This window comes from Pelobates fuscus, chromosome 1 (genome assembly GCF_036172605.1).
Source record: "Pelobates fuscus isolate aPelFus1 chromosome 1, aPelFus1.pri, whole genome shotgun sequence".
Classification (NCBI taxonomy): domain Eukaryota; kingdom Metazoa; phylum Chordata; class Amphibia; order Anura; family Pelobatidae; genus Pelobates; species Pelobates fuscus.
The window spans coordinates 436,058,457-436,078,975 of NC_086317.1; the positions used below are offsets into that span (position 1 = coordinate 436,058,457).

Genomic DNA, 20,519 nt, shown 5'->3' on the forward strand with positions numbered 1-20,519 from the left:
CAATGGAAATATGCAACAGAAGTCTATAATGCTCATGATGGAATACCAATAGATTATTATATATTATCACCTGATGAGCCATCATAGGATGGGTTGTATTCAATAAAATGCTCTACATGTTGTCTATAGACCCAATAGGACAAGGTAAATAAAGTATGCAAAGCTCCCTATTGCTCATTCTCTCTCTCTCTCCCACTTTCATTACTGTATTTGTTAACTTTCCAACTCACGTAATATATATTTAAAAAATGAAGATTGCATAAACATTTAGAATGTTGCACAAACAGTGTATTTATTGTTTAAACCAAAACTGTTTACACATAAGTTTGCTGGTGTTCCAAACAAAAAAAAATACTTGTTCTGCTTTCAGTAAACAATTGTAGATTACTTTGAATCAGTCTTGCTCCTAATGCAGTCTGGAGTGCAATAAAGTGATTTGTGGCTGGTACTCTAGGACTGGAACAATTTATTTGCTTATCTGTTTAATTTGTGTTTATTTTATTTATTGACAATTTTTTTCCTCTGTGGTTTTATGTGGAAGAGGCTGATGGATATTGCCTAATAATATAATGCATTTGGTTCCCTTGAACTTGGCTACGTGGGAGATATTACCAGAATACTTGTCCCTTCTCGTAAATCTTGTGATCAACATAGTTTGATTAAGTGTTATATGTATCTTTACCTTTAATATGCTGGTTGGTGATCTTACTCTTAGACAGTGGTAGCGAGCAGGTGGGGCGGTGCATGCTGTTGAATCACAATTGCTGGCTAACTTGTATCTAAAATTCTGTCTTAATTTGTGGTGTGTTCTTTAAAATCCTAATGTAGTAAATTCAAATCCAAATGGCGAAATGTAAAAAATCAGGTGATCTGGGACAAACTCTCCAATTCAGCCAAGTCACGGGCTGTCTGTTTTACTCCCAGTTTTGTAATTCAGATTTCGATTGGCTACTCTGTGTGGGAGATCCAGACCCTGTTACAATCCAAAGAAAGCAGATGGCATACACTGGAAATTGAATTAGGCATATTAAAAAAACAAAAGGCAGCATTAAACTACCATAGCAATAGGGAAAAAGTGTCAGGTCACGGAGCACAAGCAACCCTAAGCCCTTTATCATATCATGTAGTTTGTAGCCCCCTGTGTACTTAATAATCACCAATCTTAGAGTCGACATACATACCTGAACACCTATCCCTGTGGCATAACTCTGAAATAGTTCAAATGCAACAAAAATACTATGCTTGTTAATGCAGTCCTAAATAAGACTTTAGCAATTCTCTATAATTGCGATTATTTATATAGCACCAACATATTCCGCAGTGCTGTACAATAGGTAAACAAGACAGACGACACTAATTTCTAACAAAACACGATTGACATACTGGATGAGTATATGAAGAGGGCATTGCTTACAATCTAGAAACTCTGCAAAGTAATATGTCATATAAAAACAAAACCCATTTGGATATATAGTTATCAGGGGTAAATGAGGCCAATATTGACCTTATGGTCATGTGTGGCGCAATTAGCCAAAACTATCCACTAACTTCAATGGGATCGCTCCTTGTTTGATAGTTTGCTGCACAATTAATCCAGTTCTCCTAGCTAAATATAGCCTATGAAGCTGTATGGGGCTGTCAGGAAGGAGGTAGCGAGCCAAATAAAATCAGTGGTGGGCCACGTCCGGCCAGCAGGCCTTCAGATGGAAAGACATGTGTCAGGTCATAGGGGTAGCAGATTATTCTGCACATTGGAATGCAATAAATTCTCTGTACCGAACCCATGCATTGCACGTAGGCGAGAAATGCAGCCTGTATTCGATATGTGTCTTGAACATAACTATTGCACTTAGGAACAGAATATGTCCCCATTTTATGGGGAGTAGACAGTTTTATTGTGCAAAGGAATACAATATTTTATGTCTTCGATTTCTGTATTTAAAGCCCAGTGTTTTGCATGCAGTAATGCAATATATTCTGCATTCATTATGCATTTCCAAAAGTCTTGTATCGCATGTAAGAATGCAGTCCTTTCTTCATTTCCCGTCTGTATCCCAAACTAATATAGTCCTGTATTGCATCTCAAGAGCCCATGGGTTTATCGCACAGAAATGTCTGTTAGTTCAATTGCTTGTGTACACATCTGCAGCATTGTTCCATCTGCTATAAACTTGAGTGAAGATATAATTAAATGTGCTATTAATAAGCTACTTCTAGATATATTTAATGATGTCATAATTAGGAGTTTGAAGATGCATCAGACCATTCATTTTCTTTGCTACTGATGGTTTGTTACTGTCCCCATTATATAGATTGTTCAAAGGTAAACTAATGGGAATATCTAACCAGTTTGTTGTAGTCAATTATATAGTAAAAACTATATAAATGGCGATGATTAATAATAAAAATAATAATATTAAATTAGAAACAGTGGAGAGAATTTCAGAATTGTGATCTGTGTATTGTTGCAAAGTTCTAAAATCAGGTAAATCCCCATGGCAACCGTTGTAATTAGTAGGCACAGGTATGCAAATTTTAGGTCATTGCATTATCAGAAATCTACCGCAAACTTTACTTCTTCTTTCATATCTGACACATTAAGTTTATACATTGGGTTAATAAACCTTACCTGCATGAGTGAAGTGCGTAAGACAATAAAACCATTAAATTGCTTTGATTTCTGTAAGACAGCTATGTCTTACGATTGTCTTTGAACATTCTTTATATTTTATGAAATTTTTTATTACGCATCTTGTGAATATTATTATTTATAATTTATCTTAGCGGATATATTTTACATGTATTGCAGTTGATATAACACATTACTCAGCTCAAGCATTCCATACTGTTTAATACAGGGTATACCTATAGGTTTATTCTCAAAGACTTTTGAATACATTGTTTTTTGTCTTTTGTTTTTTTTAAGAATCATGACTGTGTTGTTTAAATATTCAGTAATGTGCAATCACCTTGCTTGTTAGTCTTAATTCTGTCCACTCATCAAGTTGGTGTCTTTTTTTAATGTTCATTTGAAAAAAACAATAATGCAGGTAAGTATCCCAAATTAGAAAGGGTATCTATAAGGGTATGTCCTAAAGCTTCAAACCTAAAATACTTTTTGTGCTTGGGAAATAAGATGAGTAATAGGTGAGCTTTTTATGATGTGAAATGAACTTTTATAACTGTGTGTTTCCCGTACATGGTGACGAAATGACGAAAGCTCAGTTTTCTTTTTGTAGAATTTGCTAAACTTAAACTGTATCAATTCCTCTATTCCACTTTGTACTGCTGTTGTCATATATGCACTAAACAGTGAGATGTAGCCTAAGACAGGTCATTTTCATGGTTATGCCCACTTACCTTAACAACATATGGTATTTCCTATAAAACAGATATACTTTTGATAGATCCTTTTAGAAATGATAAGATGAATGTTGTGAACTTTGTTCCTGAAGCGAAACAAATTTTCCAGTTTAAATAATGTGAAATTCGCTTTGAATTTACTTTGAATTCCTTAAGACTTCACTTTTTAGAGACTAACTCTGCGAGATATAGCACAAATTAGTTATATGCCTATAGTATACAGTCAGTGCCAATATTTAGTTGTTTATTTCCCCTTTTGAAAAATAAGCATCTTGATTGAGTTTGCAAAAGGCCTACGTCTGGAAATACTTATTCAGAAGCCTCTTGTAAAATTATCATTACAATGTCAAAATGATGTTAAACACAGTGGTATTTCAATGGTTTAACTTAACAATGAATCAGTTAGAAATCTTCCCAAATTATAAACCTTATTTTACGTTCTGTCTCATTACATTCCTGGCAAAAAAGACTTATGTGTCTAGATTGCTGGCAAGATTATATCTTGGACAGAGAATGTGTTTATTCTTAGAAATCTTTCATTCATAAAACATTCTTGTGGTTCAGTCAAATAATTTTGCTCCGTTTAATAAACTTTGAAGTAAAATGTGTTGCAGCCTCCATAACTAGAGCTTATTTAATCATTTTCAGTTTTTAGCAGAATTCAAAATATTTTAAATTGGGCATGCTTTGAATAAAAACGCAGGGGGAAGCAATTTTACTTTGCACCCTTTACTTCCTGTCACGTCTCCCAGCTACTTCCTCAGCTGTCTTCTTCTATCTGTCCAGGAAGTGCTCATAGCAGCAAAATAATCTGTCCCCTTCACTCCTAGCCGTTTGCTAAGGAGCACACTACAAACCTTTGACTGACGGTTCACACGTGCATTCCTTGTTCACACCAATGGACACCTCTTTGTCCCATGTTCCGTAAATAGGTCTTTTCCTGATTTTGGAGGAAATTACTTTCTCATATCCTCGACTGTGTTCTTTCCAACTGCATACCCTGAAATAGTTAGTTGACTTCCTGTTACCTGAGTGCTTTTCTACTTCTACTATAAACACAGGCCTGGCTTTCTGTGCTTTTCTCATTTGATTTCCTTTCACTCCCCATGATACTCTGTTATCAAATGTCTCCCCCCCCCCCCCCCCCCCCCATCTGTCTGCTTTCCCACTGAGCATCCCAGACTGAGGACTCTCATCTCCTGCCTTTATTACCTGTGTTGGTGATAGATAGGGTAAACTGCCGCTCTCGGTTTCCGATGTATAATAATGTAGTTACTCTGTGTGGACACTTATGCTTTTTAGATTTTGCGTAAAACACAACTTTTTGATTTTGTCCTGTACTGAGATCACTTCCATACTTTTGCTCAGTAGATAACCTATTACACGTAGAATACACTGATGGTTGTGTTAACCAAGTAAAATGCAAGGTCTGACATATAAGTGCTCTAATCCCCGAAGTAACAACTGTGTTTTTTCATTCTTTCAGGTCCCTAAATACAATATATTACTATAGAATGTTCTAACAATTTAACATCAGTAGCTTATACAGCCCTGACACCGTTAAATAAAATGGACATTCCATTTTGAAATAAGATATCTAAAGGCTGGTTTGTTCACATGAAATGATTCCATATTGGTCCTCCAAGTAAACCTGTGTGCAAGCAGATACTTTAATTACTGTAAATAAAATAGCAAGTACTTTCATTAAATCATGATGAGGTGCAGAACTGGGCATGCACTCTTTGGGCTGTCTTCGAGCAGCTGCGTTAAAAAATTGGAGAAACTCTTGATGCGAACAGACCCATGATGTTCTTGAATGACATATTATGGTATCGTGTTAAACCAGGAAAGCACAATTTTGCTCTAACATTAAACTTCACGTTAGCAGTGGTCCACTTAGGTAGCTGCCATCAGACTTGTGCGGGACAAGAAAATTGGTTAGGCCGAGCCATTCTTCTCTATATTAGAAATATTTTGCGGATGCCCAAATTCTGGCCATATGTTGGTTCAACTTGGCTGCAGGGTTATTTGAGGTTTATCTCATATTGGCTTCATTACCCATCATCCACATCCAGAACCACAGAACTCTAAACTTTAGTTTAGCTCTGGAAAAAACACTTTCTAGGAATTCTAATGCTCACCATGTGAATATGGGGGTATATGACGTTCAGCAATCCAGCTGTAGTAATGAGCAGATAAGCAGGTGACCTTTGCTTATTCAACTCTGGAATTAGTTTACACAATTTAGTCAATCCTTTAAGAGATGTGCCTGAGAGTATAACTCTTTATTTTTTTTTTTTTTTTTTTTTAGGACTCTCATCCTTATTTCCCTTTAATAGTATATATAAACAGTGCATAAATAATGCTTATAATGCTTATTAACACTGCTTTATGTTCACCTTCTGGATTAACATTGGTTGATTTAGCTTACAATTGTCTGTGAATAGACTCTAGTCTAGGTCATCAGATGGAGATATTGTGCTGTCCCTCCTTTTTTTGTACCTCTATACCCTTGTTTCTCAGTCCGTGGTATGCAGGGTATGCCAAGAGGTGTATCTTCCAGAACTGCTCCCTCGCATGCCCTGTGGTGATGCCATGAACTGGGTTATGATGTCACTACGACCCCGGCATCGCTAAGCAGCACACAAGGGAGCAGCTCTGGAAGAGCATGAAGATTACACAAGCCCCACACAGGACCCCAGGGAAAGAATTCACACTGGACCACAGGGAAATGATCCCCACTGGACCCCAGGGAAAGAATCCACTACAGCTCTCCCAAAGGTAGAGAGTGTGTGAGAGAAAAATAATTATTTGTGAGTGTGTGAGAGAATGTGTATGTGTATTTCAGTGATTGTGTATCTGTCAGTGAATGTGTGTGTCTGTTAGTGTGTATCAAATCAGTAAGAGTGTGCCAGTGTCCTCCGTGTGTATGTGTCTGTCAGTAAGTGTGTTCGTCTGTCAGTGAATGTGTATGCATGCCTGTCAATGTGTGTCTGTCAGATCATTTTTATTCAAGAATATTAGTTGAAAAGCTTCAGAAATGAACAGCCATTGCTGCAGAACCAACTTTTTAATTAGTTACGAAGAGCTTCTAATTGTATTTTGTGGATCAGACTAAATATCATAATTAATAAAAAAAAAGTTGCATTTATTAAATCTCTACCTATCCATTGTATTAAAACACCAAAGTAACATTGATTCACCATTCATTTAATATAGTCAAATTAATGGTGCATTGACAATTTCCCATTTTCCATTTTGGATTGCTTTTAGTTATAAAGAAATGTATTTTAGTTACAATTGGACAACACATAATTCTTTAAACACATTTGATGTATTAATATCATGAAATGGTTATACCTTGTCCTAACAATGCCTTCCAGATGGTGGTGCTGTATTGAGTTATAACGTTACCATCTGCGTATTCTCCTACCACCAACATCATGTGACTACAATCATTTAAAGGATAAATATTTCCCTAAAATAATAGCATTAATTACAGACTTTGTAAAATGAAACACCCGGAAATCTCTGCTGAGAGAAAGAAGGGAGCTTGCCAGAATAGCAGCAACATGTTACAGAATACCACCATCTATTGTAAAGCGCTACAGAATTTATTGGTGCTATGTTAATGCCAATAATAATAATAATAATAATAATAATAATAGGAGCAGAAGTAAAATTATTTTTTTTTTTAAATGTATGAAATAATTCAATGGAATCTGTATCTATTCTACTGTGTATTACTCACTCCCCGTACTCCGGTGCACACCATACTCCCTTCTATTAGCCCTAGTGTGCAATGTACCCCTCCCTTCCTTAATTTATAGTGGTTATTATTATTATTATTTCCGGCATTTATAAATCACCAACATATTCTGTAGCGCTGTACAATTGGGGAAAAAAAAAAAAAAAAAACGAACAAACAGTAGAATATACACACAATTGTTACCTTCAATAATAATTATTATTATTATTGAAGGTAACAATTGTGGGCTACCTTGAGACTTTGCACCGTTTAAGGATAGAAGAGTGCCTGTACAAATTGCATCTTTTTGTAGAATATACACAGACCAATAAAAAAGGTAAGAATGGCCCTGCCCGTGAGCTGATCTAGCCATTGAAGCTCTTTTATACAAAGTGCCCCTAGCCAGATAGCCCATGAGCTTACAATTTAAAGTTACATCCATGTACAAAGCCTAGCTAATAAAGTACTCAAATCTGAATCTGACTCGGGCACTTCTTGAGAATAGACACTAAAGACAATTGATAGTTCACACCTGCTTTACCCAGTACAACAACCTATGACCGATTGTCATAGTGATAGTATTTAAGGTCTCATGCAAGACCTAACATGGAGATAAGTGAAAGCAAACCACATGATAACCCTTTATAACATATGGTGTGATTTGACACTTGTGTTATCCCTTACTAATCTTAACACTTGGCCCTTATCAGGCTTGGGTACATCCTGGTCATTATCAGATCACTTTAATGAGTGTGGCACTTTAAGATTTGTTACAGCCAATCAATCACCGTCGTCTCCCAGGAAAATACATTTTTGAGATGCCCTAATCAAATCATGATCTTTTTTTTTTTTTTTACAAATGGCACTTCCTTTGATTTCCAAATATATCCTTCCTGTTTTATTTATTTTAAGCAACCTCAGTCCTGTAGACGTAAGCATACTATTTTTTTTTTTTTTGGCCAAATAACATTTACCAAGTCTTTTTGCAAGACAGCTTGCAGGGTACAGTTGACAGTTGACTTGGATGATATAACCCAAAACAGTTAAAGGGAAACTCTGGACCCCCAAAGTACTTTAATTTGATGAAATGGTTTATGTGTGAAGAGTGCGTCTTTCTTTTTCATTTAATGAAAAGTGCAGATTTTAATAGAAATTTGCACTTTTATAAATTGTTACATCACCCTGATTTTTAAGCAGACAACCGGTCCTTTACTTCCTGGTTTGGTTAGCTCAGTGGAGCTAAACTCGAGAGGCAGCAATTGCTCAGAGCACCTGCCTTGCAACGACTTCTCATTGTGCTGCATTATGATTGGACAACCACAGAAAGTCTGGGCGGGGCTAGAAGAGGAGGGCTTTTAAAGGCAGCAAACTGGAGAACGGCACCTTTTGCAAGCTGTTTTTAGATATACCCTCAATGAAAAAAGACAATTAAATACATGCATTGTTTTCATTGGGGAATATTTACTAAACAGTGATTTTTATTACTTTTGTATTTGGGCAGTGATGTGTCCCTTTAGGTAAGCACAAAACTCTCCAAGTCATCAGAGCAATACAATTCTTCAAACTTTACAATTTCAGTCCAGAATTTTCAAGTCAATAGTGAATAGATCCCTCTAACTTCTGTATATTTTATGCTCTTCTGGTACCAAGTCATCATTTTGTTAAGTTTCCCTAGATACACTAAACACTGACTGGTTTTATTGACAAGTCAAACATTTAATGTATGTGCTCTGCTGGAGTTGGAGATTAAGGTTGCTTGCAGAAAATACAAGACCTTTGCACTGTGTTACATTAGTCACATCTGTAATTATTATTGTTTGTTCTTGTTTACTATATGTTTTGTCTGCACTCTGTCTGTGTAATGTAATGCAGGACATCATAGGAATGCTGAGTTTTACCTATTTGAACCATTCTCAGTAAACATATTATGTAAATAAGCAATTGAATAACCTCTGTAGAATGATTGTGGCTTGACTGTAGACAAAAAAAGAGACAGTGGCATGTGGATGTTGCAAACTGATGCCATAACCATGGAGGGAAAAGCCAATGGCCGAGTTAACCAAAAAGTGACCCCAGTGGACCACTTAGGGCCTGGTGTTAGACTTGGGCCTCTCGATGCTACGAAGATACTTGGCAATGCTTGGCCCATTCATAATGCCTATATGAAGAATAAAAGGATTTCAAATGGAAAATCTACACAGGGCCCTGTAGGTAATGGGCTAATAAATGTTTAGCAAAGGCTCCAGAAAAACCGTCATTTATTGACATTTGTTTTATAGAGTTTCATATTCGTGATAACTTGTAGTACAAACTTTCACTATATGTTGGCAGACGCCCAATGGCAATGCAGTGTGATTTTAATTGGTCATTTAGAAGTGTTAAAACCTGCTGAGAAACACAATGTGTTAGACTTTAAATTTTGTGATCACCAAAATGGCCAGGGAAGTGCAATTTTTTTAAACCAAAATATTTAAATTAAAAAAAAAAGTTACCAATTTTATCAAATATAAAAAAATTGTACTTTATAATATTAAATAGTCTATGGCATGTTTTTCACATTTAATCACTGTTTTATTTAAATTCCCAAATTGCCAGTGGCCAGTGTAGTTTTTAAGAAGCTGCAAAAATTAGCTTGGTGGGTTAACTCCACTTTTAGTAATGAAATCCTATTGCGAGCACGGCCATTGCCGCACATGTGCATTAGGTTTCAGCTAGCGGGGGAAGGAGCAGAGGTGGATCTGAGCCTCTGCGCTGGACTGAGGTAAGTGACAGAAGATTTTTTAAGCCATTCTACACCACAGGGAGGGGAGTGGGGAGAGGGATTAGGGGTGAGCTATAGTGCCAGGAACACAACTTGCTCTCTATAGGTATCACTGTGGACAACAAGTTTAGTAAGTAATAAAAAAAACGAGGCCCTGGGTCTTTGAGAACATTTATAGAATGAAGCTAACTTAATTTTATTTAGTGCTTTTTACAAAATAGTAAATTAACTATGATGCTAACAGTGTCTCGAATTTTATCATATTCTAAATAAAGTTGATCTCAGATGAGTGGTTCAGCTCTTACGCCTTTCTAGAAAGGATACATTAAAAACAATTATCTTATTTTGCATATTATTTCATAATATACAAAAAGTAAAAAAAAATAGATATTCACAAAAATGAAGATTTGGAGAATTGGCTTGGAAGCTGCATACATTGTGAAATGTCAGAAATTAAAAAGGAATTTCAAATGTTAACCCGAAATAGTTACATTGAAACAAAATTGTCTTCAGTTTGTCTGTTTGAACTAAAATTTCAAATTTACTTCCCCCCAACAAATCCCACTTAAGTGAACTGCCATTGTTTAAGAGGGTATAATAGCATTGCCCATTTATCACTGCAATGTAACTGCTGCATGTGTCGAAGCTGCACAAATAAATAATGTACGGTAAGTAAGCAAGTTCTTATCTGATAGCAGGCAATCCTTTCTTATATTTGTGCCACTGATAAGCTGAAATACTCCTTCTATGCTCAGATGTAATTGCCAAGAACCTTTTAAAAGCCTGAATCTGCAGACGTCTTGTGTTATGATTTCCAGATAACATCAGCACTTGTGTGCAGATTTATGCCACAATAGAAGCGTGGGGGGCATAGTCGTTGAGTAGTGAATTGCAGTTTCTGCCAACACTTATCCCAGACTGGTTTTAGATGCTTATTGGCATAAGTGGGAATATCCATGACCCGAGCTTGCCAGTAATCCAATATTAAAGGAGCACTCCGGGCACCAAAACAAGTTCATCTAAATGGCGTGTTATAGTGCAAGGAGGTTCCTAGTCGCACTCTTACTTCAAGGGGTTAAACTGTTCAAGAACGGTTTAAACAACTCTTGAGGTAAGATTTCTCCTTGAGGGGCACCTGGCGCCATAAGGCACCATAACAACTTAATTTAGATGAAGCTGTTATGGCGTCTAAACTGTCTCTTTAACCCTTTTACAAACTAATTGTGAATACTGTACTTCCTAAGTACTCACATTTTATAACACATGGTCCTAAACCAGGTCCTCCTAGCAGGGTTATTCAAATCCCAGGTCGCAATTATCAAAGTTGAACAATTCTCTTAGTGAACTATGGTTTAAGTTCAACTATTCTGATCTAGAATTTTACATTCATCTTAAATCCCCAACAATTCACACATTAGTTAATTACCCTGTAAGGAAACAAATCAGCATACAAACTCCTCGTATAAAAATGAACCGCTGATGTTTTTGAGAGGCAATTTCTAAAATCCCCAAAATGCCCTTTTTTTTAATAGCATCACTGGTTGAAATTTCAATCTGGCAACATTGCTCATTACTACAAGTGTTATGAGATTGTATCAGGTTCAGAGTTCCTGTTTGCCTCATTCCATATAAATGTTTTAACAGAGTGAGTGACAGTTGAGAAGTAACTATTAATTTAATCATTTATCTGGCTGCTTTGATCTTGACAAACCTGTGTAATATGTATACATGCCGGAATGTGGTGATCTTTTACATATCGACTGTAAAAATAAATCTTTTGTAGCCAAAATAAATAATCCGATGGCCTCTATTTATACAGAGTACATGAAATATACTCTGTCACATTTTGAGGCTTTGTTTAGATTGTCATGTCAAGGAAAGTTACGTCTTGTTACTGTACACATTTAAGAAAACTGCATTTTAATGATACAACTCTACAAACAGTGTCAAATGGTTATATTAAAAAACAAAACAAAATTAAGGGTTTAAGTTACACGTTAACCAAAGATTCCCCAGCGAGGAGAGCTTTAAAAATATAGAAGTGTTTACATTCATTTTCAATGTTATTTATCATGATTCCAAAACAGACACAACACAAAGATCAGTTGGTTCACTGAATCAGGAATTGGAAATTTCACAAGGGAGTTTAGAAAATTTACGTCCTAAATGTTTAATTTAATGTCCTAAAATTTACATTGCTCTTGCTGATTCCCCCAATAATGGACAAAGGCCTGGATTGTAGGTAATCCAACTCAGTATGATAAACAAGGTTCACTCACTCGTATTATTAAAGAAGGAGTCAATAGCACTATCTATAACCAACTGGGCAGTCTAGAACTGAAATAGCAGGCAGGCCCCCATGCAAAAAGAGGTACCGCAACAACAGATGATCAATTACCCAAAATTGTAATCAAATATGTCATATACCCTACCAAAATGCTGGTGTGGAACTGTACTCATTCCCGGGTAATATGTATCCGGGTGCAACCAGGCCAGTCCCAGTACCAGGAACTAAACATTTCATAAGGAAAAATAGAAAACGGTCCAGGCACTCCAAGATACAAAAAAGGTAAATTTATTGAACCCACTGCCACTCACAACATTTCGACCTACACGGACTTTGACAAGCTTGTCAAAGACTGTGTAGGTCGAAACTTTGTGAGTGGCAGTGGGTTCAATAAATTTACATACATATAAAAAGGTGGAGCTCCTAGAAATATGGTACAGTCAATAATCTGTAAAACAAAATTATACAGGCAATAGTGCAACACTGTAAATAAGAATTAAGAATATATAAGATGAGATATTATAACTCACAAGCCTGGAGTCATACCCTCATATGACTCAGGTGGTATGCGCTTCTGGACCATTCAAGGATGTCCCAATCCTTTTTTCTCTCCTCAAAGGCTTGATGGTTCCATTAAAGGTGCTTGGTGCTTTCTGCTTCCCTTTCTTTTTCCCTTTTAGATTTGCTATTAATAGTAATACAAAATCCCAAAGGAAGGGGGCGGGGCCGGGCGGCTCCTGAGGGAAATTGCTATTTCTGGCTAGAAACCGGCCTTCTAAAGCTGGTAACACCCTGGAAACCCGTGGAACAAGACCCTGAAGTGTCCCAGTGCAGCTGGAGCTCTTGATACCGGGTGATTCTGGGTACTGGTGAGATGCTTGGGGACTTGGGACTGAGGCCTACCCGGGAGGGGAGTGGGGCAGACGGCCGCTGCCTCGCTTTCCGTCCCGGCCACTACTACCAAGCGACTGACCTGAGGCCTGCACGGCTCTGTTCACCCCCCCCCCTTTGGACCCAGGGGGATAACCCGGTCCCCACAGGGGAGATGACTACCTGGCTGATCCGGAGCTGCAACACTGGAGCGAACCGGCTCACCCTTTAAGATGGCCGCCGACACAACTGCCCAACATGGCACGGGAGAAAGGGGAACTAAGCTAAGTTCCCGCTCGCGGCTGCAAGACTGACCGGTGGGGTGAAAACCACACAAGGATTCCTAGAAGTCTTCGGCGGGATGAGCAACCGAGGATCCTAACCTCTGTAGCACAGGCAGTCATGGAAGCGACCCCCTGCAATGGGTCGGAGGCGAAATGGACACTCACCTCTCTGGGTACTCCACCAAAGCACACAGCTACACCAGCCTCCCGCTGCTCCGCTGGGCCAGGGGCCCGCCTGGACTGTAAACCAAGCTGCTGTCCATACCCATCAAACGGGCCCACACACCTTTACACAAACAGAGGACGGCCTGCAAATACGTTCCACCTGTACACAAACAGAGAGGATGGCCTGCAAATACGTTCCACCGTAACGAAGAATGCGGAAGTGGATGCGCACGTTGGAACGCACGTTGCATTCCACGAGACGTAACCCGGAACCCGGAAGTGGAAGAGAGGCACATAGGCAAGTGGAAGATTTATAAACAGAAAAGAGAGGGAAGGTTATCACCTAACAGCCAACTGAGGAAGCCTTTTATAAGGCGAAATGCGTATTGGACACTGTTATAGACTATTTAGTCTAACCAGACAAGTATCTGGGACTTATTCTTTGATTTTATTTCATTTTATACTTTGATTTTTATTCATAATAAAGCACCTTTTTGGAACTTATCCTTTGGGATTTTGCATTACTATTAATAGCAAATCTAAAAGGGAAAAAGAAAGGGAAGCAGAAAGCACCAAGCACCTTTAAAGGAACCATCAAGCCTTTGAGGAGAGAAAAAAGGATTGGGACATCCTTGAATGGTCCAGAAGCGCATACCACCTGAGTCATATGAGGGTATGACTCCAGGCTTGTGAGTTATAATATCTCATCTTATATATTCTTAATTCTTATTTACAGTGTTGCACTATTGCCTGTATAATTTTGTTTTACAGATTATTGACTGTACCATATTTCTAGGAGCTCCACCTTTTTATATGTATGTATATTATATGTTTTGAAGTGGTGTAGGGGTTACCACTTATTAGGTGTTTGAGCACAATCTTTTCACTTCCATATAGTGCACATAACCGGTTCAATAAATTTACCTTTTTTGTAACTTGGAGTGCCTGGACCATTTTCTACATACCCTACCTACCAATGGGATGTATTTAATCCTTTATAAGACTACTGTAGTCCAAGAGATACACATAGCTCTATATGTTCTGGTGACTTGGACCACAAGTCAAGAAGACTATGAGCAAACTTCTATCTCCTACTTCTCTTCTTTTACAATGCTGCCACCTTACTGTATTTTCTAATTAGTTTAACTTGAAATTTGCAGGGATAATCTAGATGTAATGCTGCTGTTAATTGCAAATCGAGTCTCTTCTTCACTTGACTACTTAATTGGCCATCTCTTGACTCAACAACACCAAGATATGTTCTAAATACACTGTGGCAAGATTATGGAGTGAATCTGAAGACCATGCTTTGAGAGAAAAACAAATTGGCTTTCATGTTCTCTACATTTTTCTTTTGTCTTTCTGGTATAATTGTTTACTACTATAAAGTCTTATCTTACATATTGCTTTTGTCTGGGATTCCACTTCATCAGTAAGTGCTATGTTGCTCTCCTTACAAGCTTTAAGGGTTTTTTCAGTCCTAAATTTAAGAGTAATTAAAAAAACTCAATGAAATACTTCAATATTTTATAGAAATTGTATTTATTTAGGCGAGGTGCACATGTAAAATCCAAAACCATAATATGCGCCTACTTTCTAAAACTGGAAACATTTCATGGTTTCCAAGGACGTTATCCCGTTGTTGCCCTGCAAGAATAACCCCAAATGTGACTTTCTTGTTGCTGTAATTGGATGAACGTGCCAGGTTCCCATACACTTAACTGTATTAACTTTTTTGTATATGAGTGAGCCACACAAGACCTTGTTTACATTCTTTACAGCCCTGGACAGTTTAACATCATTTCTTCTAAAGCGTATTCCCAGTGCAAAATATAGGAATGCCAAAGGGTGAACTTTATGCATTTCTTTTCTGTTTCAATGACTGTTATATTCCATTACTGACAGTATTTATTTACAGTTATAGTTCAGCAAGTGAATATTTTGTGTTCTCTTTCTCTGTAGATTATAGTTCTGGTTCCAAGGTGCCCAAGCAAAATATAAAAGAAAAAGAGATAGTTATTCAAGCGGGTCAGCCAATCAATATCACATGCAGGTAAGAATGTGCTTCTAATTTCAAAGGCCTATATAGGATATACATTGTATATGTTATTTCAATGGCATAATCTCACTTACTGCAGGGGACAAACGCTTAAAAATATATTACAAAAGGGAATCTAAAAGTGACGTAAAAAATAATTGGGTTTTAAAGAAACCACTACAGTGCACTGTAGATAGTTAGACTGTTTCTGAATGGTTTGACTTTTTACCGGCCAACCAAAATGGTTACACCCCTTGGATTGGTGGGAGGGGGGGCATCAAGGCACTCCAGTGGTTATGGTGTTTGGAGTGTCCCTTTAATAGAAAATAATACCATCTCAGCTTTATGGACCTGTTGATTACTTTTTCCATCTCAAGATTTATGATATCTCCAGCAGACAATCGTCCCTATTACCTTTCTCACTCCGTACTGGGAGGACTGTTGTAGTGCATGTTTAGAGACACTTGCTCTGAATTTGTGATGAATTACAGGGCATCTCAGCCTAAACACAAATACTTCAGCAGCACCCGACATATAGACAGCTCTGGCTGGTCTGCCGGGAAGCCTATCATCCTGGTGCTGGATGCATCATAGACATGTTCCCTTAAAGCTTCACTCCATCCTCCCTTCCTCTCTGATTTCAGACCTACCATACTTGCCAGGCTCTCTCCAGAAATCAAGACCCCCATTATTTTACAAACACGTCTCCTTAATGTATCCTCCCTCTTTCTCTCGCTCTCTCTGATAGAGACAGGTTTCCTAATTTACATGTCTTTGTTTTACAGTGGTGATAGTAACATTTTCTGGAAAGTCCCTACCAGCTTAGAACATAATAAGAGGCTGCACATAGCACCAGCTGTTTGTGATGGAGATCTAAAGACAAATTGCCACAGAGAACTAATTGTGAAGCAGTCCCATATAAGTGACACGGGATTGTATACCTGCAAATCATCTTCTTCAACTGAAAAAAGGAGCAGAATTATTACTTCGGTCTACATATTTATTACAGGTAAATATGAGTTCTCTATTTTTCAATAACTACAGAAAACAATTTATGATCTATGTTTTCCTTAGTAGTCTTTATTACAGTTTACACATTGTACCTTGTAACAGATCATCATCAAATTCATTGTGGGTTCTTTTTCCACAAAAATGAATCATTTATCCTCCATTGATGGAGAAGGCTATGTCAAATAATTGAATTCTACAGACAATATTATGGTCATAGTATCTGCCATTTGTGAACCAAAAGGGTATATATGACCACCAGGATGTCAACTGGCAGATCACTGGTTATAGGAACACTTCAGGCACCATAACAACTTCATGGGATGACATTATTATGGTGCCAGGAGGTCCTTGTTGTCAGCTTATCTTTATACAGTTTAACCTCAAAGTCCCGATTAACCTCTGCCCCCTGTCCTTCCGCTGCTTAGATTCTTCAAAGTGGAATCCTTGGACAGAGGTTCCACTGATTATCTGAAATTAACTCCACTCAGTAGCCCTCCATTCGCAAAACGGCTTGAGAAAATATGTATGTATGCTTAATGCATCAGCTGACACTATCAGCCAATTAGTGGCACCCCTGTCTCCTTTATGTTAGTGTTATTAGAAATGACAAATCATGTTTGATTGATGGCTGATGTTATGATACAATGTACAATATTATATTCTCTCTACTACTGTTTAAACCCATTTGCTGTTTTCATTTGTTCATATTAATTACAAAAAACTCCACCCCCATCACCACCATAGTTGGCAATTGTCTCAATTAAAATTTTTGTTCTAGCTGGTTACCGTATCTTGGCCAATTTAAATTATCTGGACGCAATACAAATTCACTTAGTCAAATAGAGGAATAGTTGCGCAAGTTATCAACCCTATAATTTTGGGCATATGACTACTAGCATCCCTACTCCTACCGTACGATATCTAATATTAAAAAAATGAATGAAACAAAAGTATTCTTGGATAACAGGAATTAAACTTGGCAGTGTGAGTCTAGCCAGACCCTAGGATCATTGTAATATATGTGAGACCCAATTTCTTAATAGTTCAGTGTCATGCACATATCACTGCAAAGTTTACAGAAGCTTACAAGTCTGCTGATGCAGTGCTCAATTTCGTCTGCTCTGTGATATGAAATTAATCAATCATGCGCCTTTTTATTACAGTGCAAATATAATTTCATGCAAAGGATTTGATTCTCAAAGGGTGTTTCTCTTTTTTCTTGTTTGCTTTTTGAAAAGACTATTGTTTTCTTGTTTGCTTGTTGAAAGGACAGCTAAATTACCGTCCTTGGCTGAACTTTTGTACCCCTAGTTTATCCATTGGCACTCTTTACTTCCCCTGGGCCAGACATCCCCAGTGGTCGTCTCTGTGGAAATAAAGATATAGGGGAGGTTACCTCTGAGAAGTGTTGTCCAATTTTTTTGTTTTCTCCAAGTTCTTGTGTAGCATGGGATGAACTCAAGGTAACTGTGGAGTCAAATGCTACTTCGAAGGACCATGGGCTGTAGAGAGTTTGGCAATTTTAGTGGAAGGATGCCGGTTCTTCAGATCTTTGCTCGGAGGCGTCAGTGATTCCTGCTATAATAATTTGTTCTAAGTTTTCCTGGCTTTACTTGTATTAATGAATGTTATGGAGACTGACATTCGGTTCTGATGATCGTAAATAGTAATCAACTAACTTAAGTGAAACAAAAGTTCTCTTTGGCTGAGAAATGCTAAACTTAGATATCAAAAAGTTTAATAAACAAAAAATAAACATGTGGATGTAATACTACGACAGTCTGAATTCTACATTCCTATCCTGACATTTCAAAATCCATTTTTGTGTGTGGAGGTCATAGAAGTTGCTCACCAGCACTAAATGATAATACATGGAAGAGTTTAGCACTGCATAGCTTTTCATGACCAATACCGAAAGCCAAAATTAATTATTGGGTCAACTACTAAGGGCTCACGTGTACTTATATTTTTGAATTTATGACTTATCATTGAGTTTCCTACTGCCAGATTGTTGAAAATATTTTTGTAGCTTATAACTTCTCATAAACATTATGGATTTAGAAGACTAGTGTACACAACCAACGTAATTGTTTCTTTGCTAATGAACTAGTCTTTTGTTAATAAATGGGTAAAAACCAGGGCTGGGTTCTGTTAGCAGAGTAATGGTTTACTCTACTTACTGAATGGTAATTTTCCTTCAAACATCAATGGATGAAATGCTGTTAATTAAAAAGAGTAAACCTTCTATATCTAAATGGAACACGGGACTGTTGTAGAAACTGCAGGACCGTAGAGCACCACTGATGTTAAACAATACGGGAATTTAATGCAGGCATAGATTCAAAATAGAGACCAGATTGTGACAACAGCAAGAAATGTCATTGTTCATTAAGGGGTTACAAATAATTTCTTATACAACTCTTTGTTACCTATCATTGAGTTATTCACTCAGGCATGTTTAAGTATATTGACTTGGCAACTGGGGTGGTCACAGGAGACTGGTAGACCTGGCAGCAGAGAGTGGTGACATTGTGTCTGCAAGCAGAACTTTGAGTGTTCTTCCTCCGCCTCAAAGTGTTATCTTGGCAGAATTCAGGAAATAACTGTTATGCACTTGTAATGATTGGATATTGTTTTTTAATTTTATAACATGAATGAATCGTCCTTGGGGATCTATAGTAATTAGTTCTCCAGATGATTACAAGTAGAGAGCTAGCAACCCTTTCATGCATTTACCACCCCTGAAAAACAACCCTCTTGTTTTTCTCCAACATATTCTAAACTCCCTCTATTTCCTATAATTACAAAAGGAGAGGAAATTATAGCTGAAACAAAGTTACTTAACATGTAATTTGATTGCCAATATGAAAACAACAATCTCTTGCTCGATGCAATAAACAAAGGTCAGATTTCCAATAAGTACCGGTATGTAATAGTATGTATTATTTTTAACAATATAATAAGATTTTTCCAATCTACTGAAAATAAACCTATTTTATATTCTAGCCTGTTCGGGGCCTCCAAGCCTGCTCATAGGTAGCAAACAGAGGCTGGTTCCGTGTATCATTTTTCTTCTGTACCATTTTACGCTGTTGCCTAATTTGAGAGTCGATAAAAAATAGCACAATTGTTTTTTTATAACTAGGGGATCTTTGACTTAAAAGACAATTTAAAAACAGGTCCAACTGCTTATTTGTCATATGACTTCTGGGCAAAAAAAGTCTATAAGGTTACAGAAATATATTTATAAAAATGGATCAGATAAATTTTTGAACTTTTTTGACAATTTGGTACTTATGTTTTCTAGGAATCCATCCCCTTTCTTTTGTGTCAGAAAATCAATTTTCTGGTCAAAAACTGTCATCAGACATTTCCTGTGCACCACCATGCAGCATCTTAAAAACATGTTATTTTTTGTTGGTTATCTTAACACTATAATACTCATCAAAATAAAAATCATGATCGACTGCTGTCAAGACTTGCTCTATCTAAGCTTGTAGTTTTCATTATCAATAATTGTCACTGAGCGTTTGGAAAAGGCGTTGCAATCTGAAGATGGCCACCCCACATTGAATAGATTTTAATTTTATATTTGGTTAATTCTATATACATTTACTGTAGGCACAGCTTAATCAAAATAATATCAGAATTTAAGGATTATCGTATCATTTTTTCACAGTGTCACTTTATACGGAATGTGTCATAAAATGTTTTTGTACGTGCACTATAAACTACGCAATGAGTATATGATGCTTCAAGTGCCCCTTTAAACTTTTAGAATATTGCAAGTACAAAAAGCTTAAAGGAACCCTATAGTCACTTAAATTACTTTAGCTAAATAAAGCAGTTTTAGTGTATAGATCATTCCCCTGCAATTCCACTGCTCAATTCACTGTCATTTAGGAGTTAAATCACTTTGTTTCTGTTTATGCAGCCCTAGCCACACCTCCCCTGGCTATGATTGACAGAGCCTGCATGAAAAAAAAACTGGT

The 20,519-nt window shown here is 37.2% G+C and overlaps 1 protein-coding gene across 1 annotated transcript in view; it reads left to right on the forward strand.

Annotated features, from left to right (window-relative positions):
- The window catches only part of FLT1 (fms related receptor tyrosine kinase 1), a 57,335-nt gene that overhangs the window by 993 nt on the left and 35,823 nt on the right, over positions 1 to 20,519 (forward strand). The window contains exons 2-3 of the mRNA XM_063444878.1: positions 15,441 to 15,531; positions 16,302 to 16,525. Coding sequence (XP_063300948.1) covers positions 15,441 to 15,531; positions 16,302 to 16,525 — 315 coding nt within the window. The remainder of the gene's footprint in view (positions 1 to 15,440; positions 15,532 to 16,301; positions 16,526 to 20,519) is intronic.